General features: G+C 43.6%; 1 protein-coding gene across 1 annotated transcript in view; it reads left to right on the forward strand.

Annotated features, from left to right (window-relative positions):
• TTC33 (tetratricopeptide repeat domain 33) overlaps positions 1 to 18,235 on the forward strand; it is a 164,777-nt gene extending 146,542 nt beyond the window's left edge. Inside the window, exon 5 of the mRNA XM_066602390.1 lies at positions 15,522 to 18,235. Coding sequence (XP_066458487.1) covers positions 15,522 to 15,878 — 357 coding nt within the window. The 3' untranslated portion in view covers positions 15,879 to 18,235. The remainder of the gene's footprint in view (positions 1 to 15,521) is intronic.
• Positions 18,236 to 18,651: the final 416 nt, after the last annotated feature.

Raw genomic sequence — 18,651 nt, forward strand, 5'->3', positions numbered from 1 at the left:
TTGTATACAAGCTAGAGGCGGTACAACAGGGTACTAGAGCCTGCCTACAGGGGTCGGTTCTCCACAATAAATGACCCATTTGCTCTGATATTGTAAGTACTTACTTCTAACAACATTACAATCACACAGAGAAAGTTTCATCCATCCGACAACTTCTTTTACTTGCTTGTTCTTTTTGACAATGAGTATATTTCCCAATTACAAGACGCTGCCAACGTTCATGGATTTTGGAAGAAAACCTCCTAAAAATAAAGAACACATTTGCTCCTTTGGGTTCGTTCCCGTTTTCTTATTTTTAGCAGCCAATGTTTGGATCTCGCCCTCCGCACTCACTGCTATTTGTTAATTGGTGCAGAAGAGTCTTTATAGTGTTTAAATCGCTGCCCATAAAAAGACAAGTGAAACGTGTGGCTGTTACTTCATGGAGCCCGGGCTGAGTATCACCAGGGGCGCAATTACGCACCTCCTCGCAGGTCAAATGAGTGGAGACATAAACCGAAGCAAAACCCCTCCGCAGAAATGACTTCCCGGCAATCATTTTTCCAGTTAGTGTGGGAAGCTGTAAGAAGCCATCTGAGTGGTCCCTACGGGCATCTCTTCTGCTATTAATGACAGTACCCATAGTCTTTCCAGTGGCCCATTGTGTGGACTTCTGCCCTATGACGACCCTCCTGTGGCAAGCAGTTGGTTCCGTGTATGGCTTCCAGCATTGTTCATACCTCTCTTCAGTATACTCCCGGCCGCTATGGCTGCAGCGCTGCTTTAACTCCTTAATTGTATATATATTTTGTTCCTAACTTCCAAGGGCCACAACCTTTTAATATTTCCATTGACATGGCCATATGAAGACTTGTTTTTTGGCGGGACGAGTTGTATTTTTTTTAATGGCACCGTATAATTTATGGGAAAACTTAAAAAAAATTTTTTTTTTAAAGCGATCGCACCAGTTTTTGGAAGGGTTTAGTTTTTACAGCAGTCACAGTGTAGTAAAAATGACCTAGTTTGTTGTAAGGGTCAGTATGATTACAGTGATGCCAAGTGTAGTTTTTTAATGTTTTTCTATTTTTAAAAAGTACCGTATATACTCGAGTATTAGCCAACCCGAGTATAAGCCGAGTCAATAAGTTTTACCACAAAAAACTGGGAAAACTTGACTCGAGTATAAGCCTAGCTATACTCCAGTATATACTGGGTAAAGAAAAAACTCAATACTTGCCTCCCAGCCGGCGTCTGTGTCCCTGGCACGATGGTCTCCCCGGCGGTGCGGCAAGCTGCTTGAGAATTCTCCCCGCTGTCATCCCCCTGCTCGGCTTTGAATTCCTCCGCCTCAGCACTGTGTAAGTAAGCGGTGTGATTGGATCGAGCGCCGGCTGTGATTGGCTGGTGCTCAATAAACCAATCACAGCCATTTAGTGATGTCATCCACTGAATGGCTGTGAATAATCGAGCGCTGGCTGTGATTGGCTGGCGCTCGATCCAATCACAGCGCTTCCCTACACAGCACTGACGGTGGGGGAATTCAAAGCTGAGCCGTGAGATGACAGCAGGGAGAATTCTCAAGCAGCTTGCCGCACCGCCGGGAAGACCATCGCGTTGGGGACACAGACGCCCACTGGGAGGCGAGTATTGCGGGTTTTTTGTTGTTGTTTTTTTTTTAAACCTCACTCGAATATAAGCCGAGGGGGGCTTTTTCAGCATTAAAAAATGTGCTGAAAAACTAGGCTTATACTCGAGTATATATGGTACATTTTTTTCTTAAAAATAGCTTCTTGCCGTCATTCTCTGACACCTGTACCGTTGTTATCTTTTCATTGATCAGGCTGTGGGAGGGCCTGCTTTTTGTATGGTGAGCTGTAATTTTTATTAGTATCATTTTAGGAAACGTCTTTTTAATCAAATTTTTGGGGAGCTGGGATAACAAAAATGTCACAATTTTGGCATTTCGTACTTTTTATATGGCCTTCACCATGCAGGATAAATATTGAGATATTGCGGACTTTTATGCGCACGGCAATACCAAATATTGGTGTTTTTTTAATTGTTCAGATATTTATGTGGAAAATTATAAAAGTCTTTTCCTCATTTTTATTTTATTTTATGCTGTTTCCCGCACGCGGAATCCAGCTCTGCCATGTGCAGGCAACGTAGTGCACAACGTACACTGCTCTCTGATTGGGCAGTGTTGATCATGTAAGCATCTCTGGCCAATCAGAAAGCAGTATAGTACATTGATAGTCTAACACTACTAAGGCACTATAGGGATTAGGTAGTCTCAAAATTTAATCGGCCATCTTGGACTACTGAAAAGGGAACCCGAAAGCAGCAGATCAGACAGACAGCAGAGAAGAACAAGTGTTTCCATTCACTGACTGTAACCAGAATTCATCAAAATTGAAACATTTTCAGAAAATCTGAAATGTTTGACTAAAAAAGCAACAGATAACCACATTTCTTGCCATTGTTTCAGCTTGATGTCCATAGTCCATGAAGGATCTCATATAGTTGTTGACATTATATATGAAGCATATTTGAGGAGGCAGCAAAATGTAGTCCTAAGCTCTCACTATCCTTAGTATAGGCCATCAGTAGTAGTAGTAGATTGATTGGGTCTTCTGTCAGGGGACCCCACTGGCAAGCTGTTCACCAGGCCAATGTGCTCTTGCACTGAGCTAATGCATGCAGGAAGCAGACAGCTCAATTTTTACTGTTGTGGCCAAGCTTGGTATTGCAGGCAAGTTTCTTCTGAAGTGTATGAGAACTTTGCCTGTAATACCAAGCCTGGCCACTACAGTGGGAATGGGGCTGTCTGCTTCCTACACATATTAGCTCAGTGTATTAGCAAAGCAGCTCAATGAACAAGTGATCAGATGCCTGAACTCTGCTGTTAATGGCCTATCCCAGGGACAACTAATTTAAGACTCCCAGGCCTGCCATGTCTATGATGGGCAAAAACCCCTAAACAGCTGTCTGTCCATGGTCATCTTTTCCTTCTGGAGAAGACTCTGGTTTGGTTTATATCATTAGCCATGTTACAAGGCCTGTTAAAAGGTCAGACTTTGACTAATAGGGCAGCCAGCTTCCCATAGGTGGCGCTACAGAGGTGTTATACGGTACCATCTCCAATTTGCATACTTTTCATAGACATTGTATATGTTTGAGCCGTGTCTAGTATTTATGTACAGATCTTCAGTATTAACGTGCAATCTGGCGGCAGCCAGTGTGTAATTAGCAGTGGTTGTAATAGAAATCCGGCTCTTCTTGCACTTCCTATTTGAACAAGAAATAGCAGTCAAGAAAGGAATAGTTCTTAATTTCTAAATATTTGCAGGATGGATGCGAGCCAAAATGCAGCTTTGTCTCTGACAGAGCAAATAAGGACAGGAAGAACAAACATGCTTGGGATTAGCAGACAGCAAGTGCATCATCTGCACCATCCACTTTGACTCTTGTGGGAGTTCATCGTTTAGTTAACGCCTTTTCTGCAGATGTAGCAAACTTTAACTTGATATTTAATGCTTTATGATACTCAGGGGAGCCCCCAGCCTTCATTCTGCCAGAGGTGAAGTGTGAAATAGTGCTTTCCTCCCCCCCAAAAAACTCATTTTACAGGCATTCAGAGTGCCAATACACAAGATACCCAACACATATTTGAATAATTGAGACTTGTCTGAAATGATAGAGTAATAGTGCCCCCAATAGTGACCTCACAATGGCCCCAGTAGTAATAGTTACGCTGATAGTGTTACCCATAGTAGTCCCAATACTAATGGTGACTGCCTATAGTGTCCTCTATAGCAGCCCCAGTAGAGATAGTGGCCCCTATAGCTGTCAAAGTATAAATATTGACCCTCATAGTGGCTCCAGTAGTAAAAGTGTCCTCTATAGCAGCCCTGGTACAAATAGTGGCCCATATAGAAGGCCCAGCATTAATAAACTTCAAGTGCCCCTACTCCTCAGTATATACACATAGAGGTCAGGTAGATTCTCCTTAGTATATACACATGAAGTTGGGGTAGATTCTCCTCAGTATATACACATATACTGAGGAGAATCTACCTCACCTCTATGTGTATATACTGAGGAGAATCTACCTCACCTCTATGTGTATATACTGAGGAGAAATTACCTCACCTCTATGTGTATATACTGAGGAGAATCTACCTCACCTCTATGTGTATATACTGAGGAGAATCTCAGTGACCTCTGTGCATATACTGAGGAGAATCTACCTCACCTCTGTGTGTGTATATACTGAGGAGAATCTACCTCACCTCTATGTGTATATACTGAGGAGAATCTACCTCACCTCTATGTGTGTGTATATACTGAGGAGAATCTACCTCACCTCTATGTGTATATATTATGAGGAATCTACCTCACCTCTGTGTGTATATAGTGAGGAGAATCTACCTCACCTCTATGTGTATATACTGAGGAGAATCTACCCCAACTTCATGTGTATATACTGAGGAGAATCTACCTCACCTCTATATGTATATACTGAGGAGAATCTACCTCACCTCTATGTGTATATACTGAGGAGAAATTACCTCACCTCTATGTGTATATACTGAGGAGAATCTACCTCACCTCTATGTGTATATACTGAGGAGAATCTCAGTGACCTCTGTGCATATACTGAGGAGAATCTACCTCACCTCTGTGTGTGTATATACTGAGGAGAATCTACCTCACCTCTATGTGTATATACTGAGGAGAATCTACCTCACCTCTATGTGTGTGTATATACTGAGGAGAATCTACCTCACCTCTATGTGTATATATTATGAGGAATCTACCTCACCTCTGTGTGTATATAGTGAGGAGAATCTACCTCACCTCTATGTGTATATACTGAGGAGAATCTACCTCACCTCTATGTGTATATACTGAGGAGAATCTACCCCAACTTCATGTGTACATACTGAGGAGAATCTACCTCAACCTCATGTGTATATACTGAGGAGAATCTACCTAACCTCTATGTGTATATACTGAGGAGTAGGGGCACTTGAAGTTTATTAATGCTGGGCCTTCTATATGGGCCACTATTTGTACCAGGGCTGCTATAGAGGACACTTTTACTACTGGAGCCACTATGAGGGTCAATATTTATACTTTGACAGCTATAGGGGCCACTATCTCTACTGGGGCTGCTATAGAGGACACTATAGGCAGTCACCATTAGTATTGGGACTACTATGGGTAACACTATCAGAGTAACTATTACTACTGGGGCCATTGTGAGGTCACTATTGGGGGCACTATTACTCTATCATTTCAGACAAGTCTCAATTATTCAAATATGTGTTGGGTATCTTGTGTATTGGCACTCTGAATGCCTGTAAAATGAGTTTTTTGGGGGGGAGGAAAGCACTATTTCACACTTCACCTCTGGCAGAATAAAGGCTGGGGGCTCCCCTGAGTATCATAAAGCATTAAATATCAAGTTAAAGTTTGCTACATCTGCAGAAAAGGCGTTAACTAAACGATGAACTCCCACAAGAGTCAAAGTGGATGGTGCAGATGATGCACTTGCTGTCTGCTAATCCCAAGCATGTTTGTTCTTCCTGTCCTTATTTGCTCTGTCAGAGACAAAGCTGCATTTTGGCTCGCATCCATCCTGCAAATATTTAGAAATTAAGAACTATTCCTTTCTCTCTCTCTCTTTCTCTCTCTCTCTCTCTCTCTAGACCTCAGTATACACACATAGTGGTGAGGTAGATTCTCCTCAGTATATACACAAAGAGGTGAGGTAGATTCTCCTCAGTATATAAACATAGAGGTGAGGTAGATTCTCCTCAGTATATGCACATAGAGGGTGAGGTAGATTCTCTTCAGTATATACACATGGAGGTGAGGTAGATTCTCCTCAGTATATACACATAGAGGGTGAGGTAGATTCTCCTCAGTATATTCACACAGAGGTGAGGTAGATTCTCCTTAGTGTATACACATAGAGGTGAGGTAGATTCTCCTCAGTATATACACATAGAGGGGAGGTAGATTCTCTTCAGTATATACACATGGAGGTGAGGTGGATTCTCCTCAGTATATACACATAGAGGTGAGGTAGATTATTCCCATTATATACACATAGAGGTGAGGTAGATTCTCCTCAGTATATACACATAGAGGTCAGGTAGATTCTCCTCAGTATATGCACATAGAGGTGAGGTAGATTCTCCTCAGTATATACACATAGAGGGGAGGTAGATTCTTCTCAGTATATACACACAGAGGTGAGGTGGTGAGGTAACATTTCCTCAGTATATACACATAGAGGTCAGGTAGATCCTTCTCAGTATAGGTGAGTCAGTGAGGGCTTTCGTATATATACGAGAGAGAGAGAGACCTATATAGAGGTATAGAGAGAGATTATTAAAAATAAAAGTAATAACCATTTAACCCCACTTTCCCTTTTAATAAAAAAAAAAAAAACATTTAGTCTCACTGTGTCCGTAGAAGTCCATTCTATCAAAGTAACGCATTATTTATCCTGAGCAGTGAGCCGTACCCTTAAGGTGTTGCTAGGTTCAATCTTGACTTATAGGGAAGTTACCTTTAAGTAGGTGGTGCTGCAGAACATTAAACTTTCTCTATTTACATACCAATTTCCCATGGGAGCTTTGCATGTCCTATAAGTCTCCTTAATGAAAAAAAATAGGTTTGGTACGCTGTTAGCGAGTAGAGTAAAGTGTGATTGTTCTCAGTAAGAGAAGCCAAGTAATTTTGTAGAAATGATACCTTTTAATGGCTGACAAAAATACATGATGTTACAGCGAGCTTCCGCACCAACGCAGGGTTCTTCTTCAGGCTTAAATGAAATAGATCCGAAGAGGCATGCTTATTCATACACACTTACGTATGACATATGTCTGTACCTTGTCGTAAGTATTTGTGTATGAATATGCATGCCTCTTCGGATCTATTTCATTTAAGCCTGAAGAAGAACCCTGCATTGGTTACGAAGCTCGCATTAACATCATGTATTTTTGGTATCATATCTACAAGATTACTTGGTTTCTCTTTCTGGGAACAATCACATAAGTCTCCTTACACCTACTTGGTACTCTCCAAAAGGAGAAGTAGTGGCCCCCCTGAAAGTATAGAAAGTATTTACACCCTCATTACAGTTTTCATTTATACAGTCATTAAGCTTTATTTCGGAAAACCCCTGTATGGCAAAAGCCCGGCACTTCTTTAGACCTTCAGCCCCAGGTAAGCTTGTGCCTGTCCAGTACAGAATAGGCTCCATGGAAGTTGTTGAAGTTTGAAAAATTTTGCAAAAAAGTTTGAGAAACGTTCCATAGCATTCATAGAGAGTTCCCCAGAGAGTAAAGGGTTAGCTCGCTCTTTTATCCCCTGCTCTATATTTAATATGGGAACATTTTGCTTTGTTTGGGAAACAAAAGGAGAAGCGGTAGAGTCCTGCTCTATTTACATGCTGCATTATTTGACCAGTTAATGCCTTTTGGCGGTTTTCCCGGTGGGAACACTTAATGAAGACTTGCAGCAACTCAGCAGGGAGGCATGGCCGCCATCTTCAGGCTTTCCACTTCCCAGAAGCTTTTGAGGTTTCTTACAATGAACAGTCACTCTTCCAGGCAGGTAATGATAATAATAATCTTTATTTGTATAGCGCCGACTTATTCCGCAGCGCTTACGAGCACTGTAGAACACAGACAATGCAACAAATTACATGTGGTATACAATCAAACTACTAACGGCTGCTTGTCTGTATGTTTGTGTGTGAGTGCTTCTTATGCTCCACCACTGGTAATGTCATCGCTCCGCCCCCTGGTGACGCCATTGAAGGTCCTACAACATATATAAAACACAGAGTCTGACTGACAGAAGAACAACACAGTTAGGGCTCTTGGAATGGGAGGGCAAAAATAACACACTGAGAATACAACTAAGCCGTTATTATCTCAGAAGACACAACTCAGCGGTCCTGACAGAACACACTGACTTACCACCACTCAGAGATCCGGTGGGCTGAAGGACCTGTGGTGATGTCACTGCTGTGGGAGAAGGCAAGCTGTGTTTGTCTTTTGTAGTAATCAAGCTACTATGAGCGTGATGTGCCACCAGAAACTCTAGGACTATAATGTCCTAATAATTACTAGTCAGTCTGAAAAAAAGAAGGGCTTGGGGTGATACAGAAGGTACAGGGGGAGAGGGAGATGAGGCATCGGGGAACACAGGCAGTGCAGGAAATACATGTGGAAATCAGTTATTGGAAAGTAAACAGGGTGTGGGGCAGTAAGGAGGTACTGGTCATATGCGAAAGGCAGGGTGGAAGGTGTGGGGCGCTGTAGGAAGGGGCTGAGGGACTAGGTCAGGAGATTTGGTATGCCTCCTTGAAGAGGTGCTTTTTTAGGGCACATCTGAAATTTCGTGCATCAGGGATTGTCTGGATCCCTTGCGGTAGAGTGTTCCAGAGGATCGGTGCTGCTCTGGTGAAGTCCTGGAGGTGAGCGTGTGAGGTTTGTATTAGAGGGGTATATAGTCTGAGTGTGTTAGCAGATTGGAGTGTGCGGGCTGGGTAGTGTACAGACAGGAAGGAAGCGATGTAAGGTGGCACAGTGCCCTGGAGAGCTTTGTGGGTGAGGAGTTTAAATCTCGTTCTGCAGTGGATGGGCAGCCAACGCAGTAATTGGCATAGTGCAGGGGCATCTGAGAAACGGCTCGATAGAAAAATGAGTCTAGCTTCCGCATTTAGTGTGGATTGGAGATTGGAGAGTCTGGTGCAGGGAAGGCCAATGAACAGCAAGTTGCAGTAGTCGAATCGGGAGTGGATGAGGGTGACAATTAGTGTTTTTAGGGTATCCGTGGTGAGGAATGGATGGATTTTAGCAATATTTCTGAGGTGCAGATGGCATGTTCGGGCCAGAGATTGGATGTGTGGGGTAAAGGAGAGGTCAGAGTCCAGTGTGACCCCAAGGTAGCGGGGGCACTATCTGGGGGTTATGATGGTGCCAGATACTGATATGAAGATGTTGAAAGGAGGTCAGCTGGTTGAGGGCAGAAAGACAAGGAGGTCAGTTTTTGGGAGGTTAAGCTTGAGAAAGAGGCAGCGAACTAACAGTTGGTGATGTTTTGGAGGAATAGTTCAGAGATGGGAGGAGGTGTATACTTCGGTGTCATCAGCATAGAGATGGTATTAGAGGCTGAATTTGTGAATGGTTTGTCCATTTGGGGCTGCGTAGATGGAGAATAGGACAGGGCCAAGGACCAAGCCCAAAAGTGAGAGGAAGTGGAGAGGAGATAGAACCAGCGAAGGACATGCTAAATGAGCAATCTGAGAGGTAGGAGGAGAACCAGGAGAGAGCAGTGTCCTTTAGGCTGAGCGAAGTATAGCAAGGAGGACAGTGGTCAACAGTGTCAAATGTAGTGGAGAGGTCAAGGAGGATCAGTAGAGTAGTTGCCTGTCGACTTTGCTGTCATCAGATTGTTTGATACTTTTGTGAGGATGGCTTTGGTTGAGTCTATGGGGCAGAAACTGGACTGGAGGGGGTCGAGGAGAGAGTTGTCAGAGAGAAAGCATCTGAGGTGGGAGTAGACAAGGCGTTCTAATAATTTGGAGATGAAGGGGAGGTTTGAGACGGGTCAGTAGTTGGCAGCGTCTGTTGGGTCGAGGGTCAATTTCTTTAGCATAGGGGATATGATGGAGTGTTTGAATGAGGAGGGGAACATACCAGGGAGAGGTTGAAGATTGTGGTGAAGTGGGTAATGACAGCCAGGGAAAGGGACTGGAGGAGGTGAGTGGGGAGAGGGTCGCTAGCGCAGCTGGTGGGGTGAGCAGCGGAAAGCAGTCTGGAGACTTCTTCCTCTCTCGTTGGTTCTAACATAGAAAGTGAGTGGGTGCTGGATGCAGTGCTGAGGAGACCAGGATCGGGGCTAGCCGTGCAGCTTTCGAAGATTTCTTTTTAGATGTTGTCGATTTTTTTTCTTTGAAATATGCGGCTAGTTCCCCAGCACTAAGGTCCGTCACAGGGGTCTGTTTTGGGGGGCTGAGGAGGGAGTGGAAGGTATCGAAGAGTCGTTTGGGGTTGTGGGATAGTGAGGAGATGAGAGAGGTAAAGTAGACTTGTTTGGCATGGTGGAGGGCTAGGTTATAAGTTTTAAGCATGAATTTGAAGTGGAGGAAGTCTGCAGGCAGCTTTGACTTTCTCCACAGCCGTTCAGTGCACCTAGAGCACCGCCGGATGAAGTACGTTTGGGACATGAGCCAGAGTTGCCGAGGTCTGCGGCGGACGGCTCGTGTCATGGGGGTGTCCCACTTTGTCCAGGACACGTCTGAGGGTGGTGTGGTAGTGTTCAGCTGCCAGGTTAGGGCAAGAGAGGAGAGAGATAGGGGACAGGAAGGACTGGATGGTCTTGGAGAACTGGTGGGTGCGGACGGTCTGCAGGTTCCTAGATGTGCGATAGATAGGAGGGTCTGGGTAGGTGCTAGGGTGCCTGATGGAGACGGAAAGGAGGTTATGATCTGAGAGTGGAAGGGGGGAGTTAGTAAAGTGAAAAGCAGAGCAAAGACGGAGGAAAACTAAATCAAGAGTGTTGCTGTCTCTGTGAGGGGGGGAATCTGTGTTACGCCAAGGGAGGAGATGAGTGTTATAAGCTGGGAGGCAGATGAGGAGCTGGGGTCATTAGTAGGGATTTTGAAATCAAGGATGAAGGTTGGAATTTCACAGGATAGGAAGTGGGGGAGCCAGGCGGCGAAGTGGTCTGGTGTAAGTAACCTGACCACAATGGGAAGAGAGGAAAAGGCAGCTGGAAGCTCATTAAGGTTTACTAACTATATAGCCTTTAATGAAGAATAATAGATGTACCGTTTTTCCTCGACAATGGGTCCTACCCCGATAGTAAGACCTAGCTAATATGCCTCCCCCCCCCCCACACACACACCCCAAAAAATTAAAAAATCAATACTCACCTGGTCTGCGGCGTCCCGAATGTCTCCGGCGGCGTTGCGGCAAACTGCAGAGTCCTTCCTGTCTGCCATCTCAGCTTCTTCTGGGACGGGGCTTTGAATACCCCGCCTCCAGCAAAGGGAGTGCTGTATTGGCTAATCAAGCGGCGGCAGCAAATTACAGCTGGCGCTCGATGAGCCAATCACAGCCATTCAGTGATGTAGATGGAACAGCAAAAATCCAGATGGTCAGAATAAGTAGGGTCTCAGTGATCTTATGGGACATTAATATTTTGGCCACAATCCATGTAATTTTTCATAAATAATGGCTGGACATTTCCCAGATATGTGTAGAAAGTTCTGTGCAGAAGAGCAGATGTGTAATCCGTCCCCTGCCAAAAGAAATGAAATGATCTCTCCAGTCGGCCCCTCCTACGGAGACATTATACATGAATATTTGTAGGACTTCATCCAATATTGGAGCATCTGACCAACGTGGCAGTTCTACATGCATTCTTTGATATCGATGATCTGTAGATGGTTTTGTAATGAAAGTGTGGTCATGAATCATCTCTTCAGGAGTTCATGAATCCTCACTTGTGGCTTCCAGCTGCCTAGCACTACCAACCACATGTATTACCCTCTAGGTGTATTTACACACCGTATCTTAGCCTGCAATGGGAAGTTACATTATTTGACTAACCTTCATATTAGACATGGCTGTCTTTCCAGTTATTTAGTGTTCTAATTAGTTGTACCAGTCATCATTACATCAGCACTGAGATCCTGGTTCAGCACCATATGGATTAGCCAAAGAACAGTTTTGCTTTCGGCAAAAATGCTCTGCTTTTAGTTTTTAAGGTGAGCTCACTGAATTTTGTGACGTCATATACTTTTTTTTCTATAGATTAAACTGATTCTATAGGAGGAAAGTGGGAGAACCGGATAGAACAAATGCTATTGGAGAGGAAGGGAGTGTGGAGAACCTGATAGGACAGATCCTACCAGAAGTGAAGGGGTATGTGGACAACCTAATAAAACAGATCCTACTTGTGGAGAAGGTGGTGGAAAGATGGAGAAGCTAATGGAAGAGATCCAACCTGATGGGGGAAGAAGGTGTGGAGAAGCCGATGAAAGTATTGCAACCAGAGGGGAAAGGTAGTTTAGAGAAGTGGATGGAACTAATCCTTCCTGAGGGGAAGGGAGTGAGGAGAAGCAGATGAAACTGATTCTATAAGAGGAGACGGAGATGTGGAGAACCTAGTGGTGAAGAAGGTATTAAGAAACTGACCATACTGAAAATGTCTATTAAGAAGTCAATGATACTGAACCTACTTGAGGGCGTTGATGTAAATGATCTTCATGGTGATGGAACTGATCCAAATCCTATTGGAGGGGAAAGGTGTTTGGAAGAATCGATAATACAATCCTACCAGAGGGAAATGGGATGTTGAGAAGCCGGTGGAATTGATGCTACTGCAGGGGAAAGGGAGTTTGGAAAAGCTCATGGAACTGATCCTACCGGAGAAGAAAGGGGAGTGGGCTTAAAAACCTACTTTTGGGTCATTCTTACCTTCTATTTCTTTCTTTAGTTATGAACATTTAACTACATTTAAAGGGAATCTATCACCTACTTTTAGCCCTATGAACTAAACTTATGGACTGAAAGTAGGTAAGCCGCTGAGTACGGAGATGTAAGTGTTATACTTACCTCTCCTGTTGTTCCCATGATGTGAGCACTGAATGCATTGAGCGGTGCGCTGAATCGGCCGCCCGTTCTAATTTTATAAAGGGCGGCCTACTTAGCAGGGCTGCTGAATGCACTGCAGCGGCGACTTCCAGCTCTCACACCGGGGGAACGACGGTCGAGGTAAGTATAACACATCTCTGAACTCACCGGGTCACCTACTTTGAGCTCATAAGCTTAGCTCATAGGGCAAAAAGTAGGTGACTCTCTTCAAGCTCAGCTCCAATACTGGCAAAGCTGTGATCTGCTCAACAGTGTCATCGGGGATTGTAAAGTAGTTTGACGTTCGTCCCCTGGTCTATAATGTGCTCCGGCCTCTCCTCTGTCCTGTAATTTACACTGCAGCCCTGTTTGTTCAGATTAACCATATATATATATATATATATATATATATATATATATATATATATATAAGCCCCAAACCAGAGACTAAAGTGCCAGTGAGATAAAGATAAGTTTTATACATGTATTGAGAGAAATTGGACTTAAAGGGGTTGTCCAAGTGTAGAACGTTGATGGCCTGTACTCAGGACAGATCACCCATAGAAGATTGACAGGAGTCCGGCGCCCAGAACCCCAACGATCAGCTGCTTGCCAAGCTGGTGCACTTGTGCACTGAAATAATGTATGCAAGAAGCAGACAGCGCCATTCCCACTGCGTTGGCCAAACGTGGTATTACAGGTCAAGTTCCCATTGAAATGAATTGAGGCTTGCCCTGAAATAACAAGCCTGACAACTGTAGTAAGAATGGAGCTATTTACTTCCTGCTCTGTGCATGAGCGCACCAGCCTGGCAAACAGCTGATCGGCATGGGTCCTGGGAAGCAGACACCTACCAATCTACTATTGGTCCTTAGGTCCTGTCCTTAGGATAGACCATCAATGGTTTACAACTGGACAACCCCTAATAAGTGGGGATCTGGTGATATGCTTGGTACAAGTCTTCAAAGTGTAAATCATGAGCAAGAGTGTTATAAAACAGATGCTACAGGGGGTTAAACAGTCCTCATCTCCGGTAGGACGCTGCTACATCTCACTGTGCTTTGACTATTCCCCGCTTTGCATATTTATGGTCCATGTTAACCACAATCTGCATGAAGTAAGCTGATGGCAAACACAAGTTTGTTATGTGTTTGCATAGCGATTGTGTGACATCTCACGAGCTGGGGCGCTCTACCTCTCCAATTGTGGTGACGATACAGTGCGACCGCCGACAGCAGTTCTGAGAACACGGTGACATGAGGTTATGATACGTATACAGATAGACTTCTATCTACAGACCACTGAGACAAGATGTCACATCCAGGCATAGGGGGTGCATCTTGTCTTCTATTCTTTCTGCTGTGTTCAAGTCAGCATCGAAACGTAACTGCATTGCATTAAAGGGGGTTTCCATCATTAGAAAAGATCCCAATTGGTGAGGGTCCGAACGTTCGATTTCTCCCACCAGTGTCACATTTCTATTTTTTCCAACTATCGTTTAATTACTCTAGTCCTAAAATACAAGAATGGAACCATTTTGGAGCCTTGATTAAATAATGTCTTATCGTTTTATGTATACAGCTCTTATGCCAACCTATATGGTTCAAGGTTTAACCCTCTGATGCTGTCCTTTTTTTCATTTTCAGTTTTTCCTCTCCCCTTTACTAAAATCATACAACATTTATTTTTTCATCGGCGTCGCTGTCTGAGGGCTGTTTTTTGCGGGACGAGTTGTATTTTTCAATAGTACGATGTAATGTACTGAAAACATTTAAAAATGAGTGAAATAGAAAAAAATGCAATTCCGCCACTTTTGAGGGGGTCTTGTTTCAATGGTGTACACATTGCGGCAAACATGATGGGGTAACTTTGTTCTGTGGGTCAGTACGATTACGGCGATCCCACATTTATATAGTTTGTATTTTTGGCTGTACTACTTTTAAAAATTAGATTATCTTTAAAAAAAAAACGGAAATATTTTCTGCCGCCATCCTCTGACCGCCATAATTCTTTTCCTTTTCTGTCGACATAGTTGTTTGTGGACTCGATTTCTCAGGACATCCTGTAGTTTCCAGTGGTGCCATATTAGAGTGCATATGACTTTTTTTGATTACTTTTTTTCTTGGAGATGGGGTGACCAAAAATGCGCAATTCTGGTGTTGTGTTTTTTGGGGGGGACTGCGGAGATAGCCCAGCGACAAGAACTGTGGTATTTCCATCAGCCCTATTGAAATAAATGGAACGTCCACCATGCAGGCTTAGCCAGCGTTTCAATCACTTTAACGTTTTATGGGTGGGAGAAGTGACCTCACAGTGGCGAGAAGATGGGGACACGGGGGTACCGTTCTCAGGATCCCCACCAATCAGCAATTTACCCCCTATCCTTGTAACTAATAATTCCTCTACAACCCCTTAAAGGCTCCTTTTACTTGGCCCAAACAACAAGATTGGCACTCATTTACTGGGCCTTTACATAGGACGATTCAGACTCTACTGGAGAATGAACGATTGTTGAATGATTATTCGTTCCACAGAATTCAAAGTTTGTCAGCAGCACATTCCCCTTTTACATGAGGAGGTAAGCCGCCAACAGCGATGATTTTATATACAATCACTCAATGAAGAAGCATTTTCTAAGTTGTTGGGGTGATCAGTGGCAACTTCCACTTGATGATTAGGCAAAAGAGCATTCCTAAGTCGTCATGTTGTGTAAAAGGTCCCTTACACCACTATCTCTGCCTTCTCTACAAATGAGGAAGTAGAGTAGATTGTATACATAACTGTACATGGCCATTCGCCATGGGTGAGTGATGCTCAGATTTCGTCAACGTTGTTCATTATGACCTAAAAAATGACGTTTGATGTTCTCCACAGGCCGTTCGGAGCTTCCAGATTGGAATTCACATCTGCCCATCTAACAAGGAGTTGTGGGAAGAAGATCTGACTTGGGCTCGAAGGCTTCTCCTGCAGAAGAAAGACACGGAAGCTGCAGAAGTTGTGAAGAGGAACCAGATGGATATCCGAGTAGAACAGGCCTTAATCCCAGACTATGACTTTGAGAGTGACGAGGTGGTGGCAGCCTGCGATGCCATATCTCAGATACAGAAGGCGGCTGCTGCCGGTGGTAAAACGATTGTTGTATCTTCATCAGGAAAGGTGTCCAATCAGGAGCCAACGACAGACGACGCCTCCACCTCCGAGGAGTCGAAATTGTTTATCAAAGCTCGATAATTGGATCCTTGGTAGCATGCTTTCTATATCGGTGACATCAAACCGTCCTTCAAGAAAAGGGACATTAAAGATATATTTGTACACAGAGAGATATCACTTTATGGATTGATATGCAATCATTAGCTCTTCCCTTAATAGGCTGTAGTGGGGGGCAGTAGTACAGATTACTGCCCTGGATACAAGTTCTCTTCCAAAGATGTTTACACATTGAGGATCTTCTAACCAGTCATTCATACATTTAAGAGGGTCACATCCATGGAATCCTGGGTGGTCAGACCCTCTCTGATGTACTTTAAAAAACCATGGCAGCACTTGGTTCATTGGAAAGATGGCCATTTGTAGGTATTCATAACTGCCATGGACTTCATTGAGTAGAAGTGCAGCAATCTTTGTTAGGCAAGGCCCAATCTCAGAGATTCCTGTACATGTGAGTTTCTTACATGTCTGAATAACATGCAAAAAATACAAAGGGCTTATGCACATAGTAGAGCCTTGTGCATAGAATCTGTACACAGGCACACAGAGCCTTAAAAGGATTACACAGTTATAAATTATTTAACGCCTATCCCCAAAAGGGGCCATCGATAGTACACCAATGAGAGTCTGCCGCCCGGGACTGCCTTTGATGAACTATTTCAGTTCATGCACTGAGCTGATTTTTGCAGGAAGCAGACAGCTCCATTCCCACTACAGTGGTGAGTTTTGGTACTACAGGCAAGTTTCCCATTTAAGGGAATGAAAACTTTGCCTGTAATTCCAACATTGGCCACAGCAGAGGGAATTGAACTGTCTGCTTTCTGCAGAAATGAGCGGAACCAACTTATTAAAGGGCCGTTCCACCAACTCTTCTATTGGTGGCCCATATTGAGCATAGGCCATCAATAGTTTACAGCTGGACAATCCCTTTAAAGAGGTTCTCTGCTTTTGACAATCCTCACTTGTTAGAAGGCTCACTTTAACAATTATCTGCTATAATCTGTGGGAGCATATGGAAGTAACTGTTCAATTTCCCTGCAGTGCCCCCACAGGGAAAGTGAAGTATTACACAGCGTCCATTCGTATCAACGCCATGTTGGTGTAGTACAGGAAAGAGCATTCCTCCAGAGAGAAACAGATACTGTATATAACCACTCTGAACAACAGATAAGAATCCCAAACAGAGGACCCCCACTGTTAACTCAGAATTTATTTGTAGGGTGTATGAAAGTGGGCTTTTTAAACTAGATGTCCCCTTTAAGCACTACTTGTGCCACAATATAGTGCTGTATTATGGAGATATGCAAGCAAATATCTCCAGGGTCTGACAGACATGCAATTTTTATTTTTGTGAATGCATAAAGAATAAAAAAAAATCTCTACATAGGGAATGTACTGAGGTACAACAGGGCACATTGACTTCTGTGGGCCCCATAATACCGCTCTGTATAATTTGGAGGTTGTATGGAGCCATCATATAGCTTGAAAGTGGATATAACTGTATAGGTAATCTGCGATCTCTTAGATGTGTTGAGAAAAATAAGCCAGCTGAACCCCAGCTCCAATAGAAAGGCTACCCTGTACCTTAATTTACAGACCGTCAATCAGATGCTTGAACCATGTCGCTGCCTCCATGGCTCCTCACAAACTAAGTATTGGGACTGCAACCACCTGATCATTGTGGGATCTGTAGTAACGCTCACACTGTAAGTTAAATGAGTTGCCCAGTTTAGAAACCCATTTTCATACACTCTATTAAAGGGGATCCACTATTCAGGATCCTTCTCTCTTGGCCAGCGTGGATAGTAGTTATAAACTGTGTCTTTCCCTGGAGGATCTCGTTGATATGAATGTCATTGTGTAATACTTCATTTTCCCTGTGGAGGAGCTGTAGGGAAATCGAACACTTACTGCTAGGTTCCTGCACACAATACAGCTGATCACTGGGGGTTCCAGCGAGAAGAGGGGCGACACTTTATCTGTTTATTGTCAAGGGACCCTTCGAAAAAGTAAGAACTATACAAAGTGGAGAAGCCATTTAAAGGTCCCTATAAAGATGATTCTTTCCTGTACAATCCTTGCAAGGAACTTCAGTATTAAGAGGAAGACAAACATCTCCTTTAAATGAAAACGTTCAACAGCTATTAATTATGAAGACAACTCAACAACCATTGTATATACTGAGGCATGGGTGTTGCCCGAGTTCTTGTGTGTGTGTTTTCTGAAGACTTGGAAGATAAATGACCCTTGGCATGGATTATATACATTGATGAGACTCTCTGTGGGTAAATACACTGTGTATTAGTAACGGCTGCTTAAAGAAACAGAAACTAATAATGCAATACAAAAGGTAATAAAGTATAATATTCTATATGTTACAAGTTATGGGGTCTGAATGGGTTATGTTTTTCCTTGTGGAGAGTGTCAAGTAGCTGAGAGGAGACTTATGGCTCATGCAAAGCTGCTCTGAGAAATTTGGTATGCAAATGAGAGATGGTACAATACCAGCGCCACCCATTGGAAGGTAGCTCAGTTATAGGGAAGCTACCTTCTGATAGGTGGCATTGCAGAGGCATTATACCATCTCCCATTTCCATATTATGGGGTCACCACTCCCAGGACCCCACAAAAGAAGAACACCAGCCCCAAGCCAGGCATATTGGGTGGGCTTATGTGCTGTCATCGTAAAGTAAATCCTCCATCCCTCAATTACACGACACTCTACCCCTTCTGCATTTCCTGAAGATCAACTCCCCCAATTAGTAGTCAGTGGGGCCTATGCCGCATGCAGGTTAAG

This window comes from Eleutherodactylus coqui, chromosome 5 (genome assembly GCF_035609145.1).
Source record: "Eleutherodactylus coqui strain aEleCoq1 chromosome 5, aEleCoq1.hap1, whole genome shotgun sequence".
NCBI lineage: Eukaryota > Metazoa > Chordata > Amphibia > Anura > Eleutherodactylidae > Eleutherodactylus > Eleutherodactylus coqui.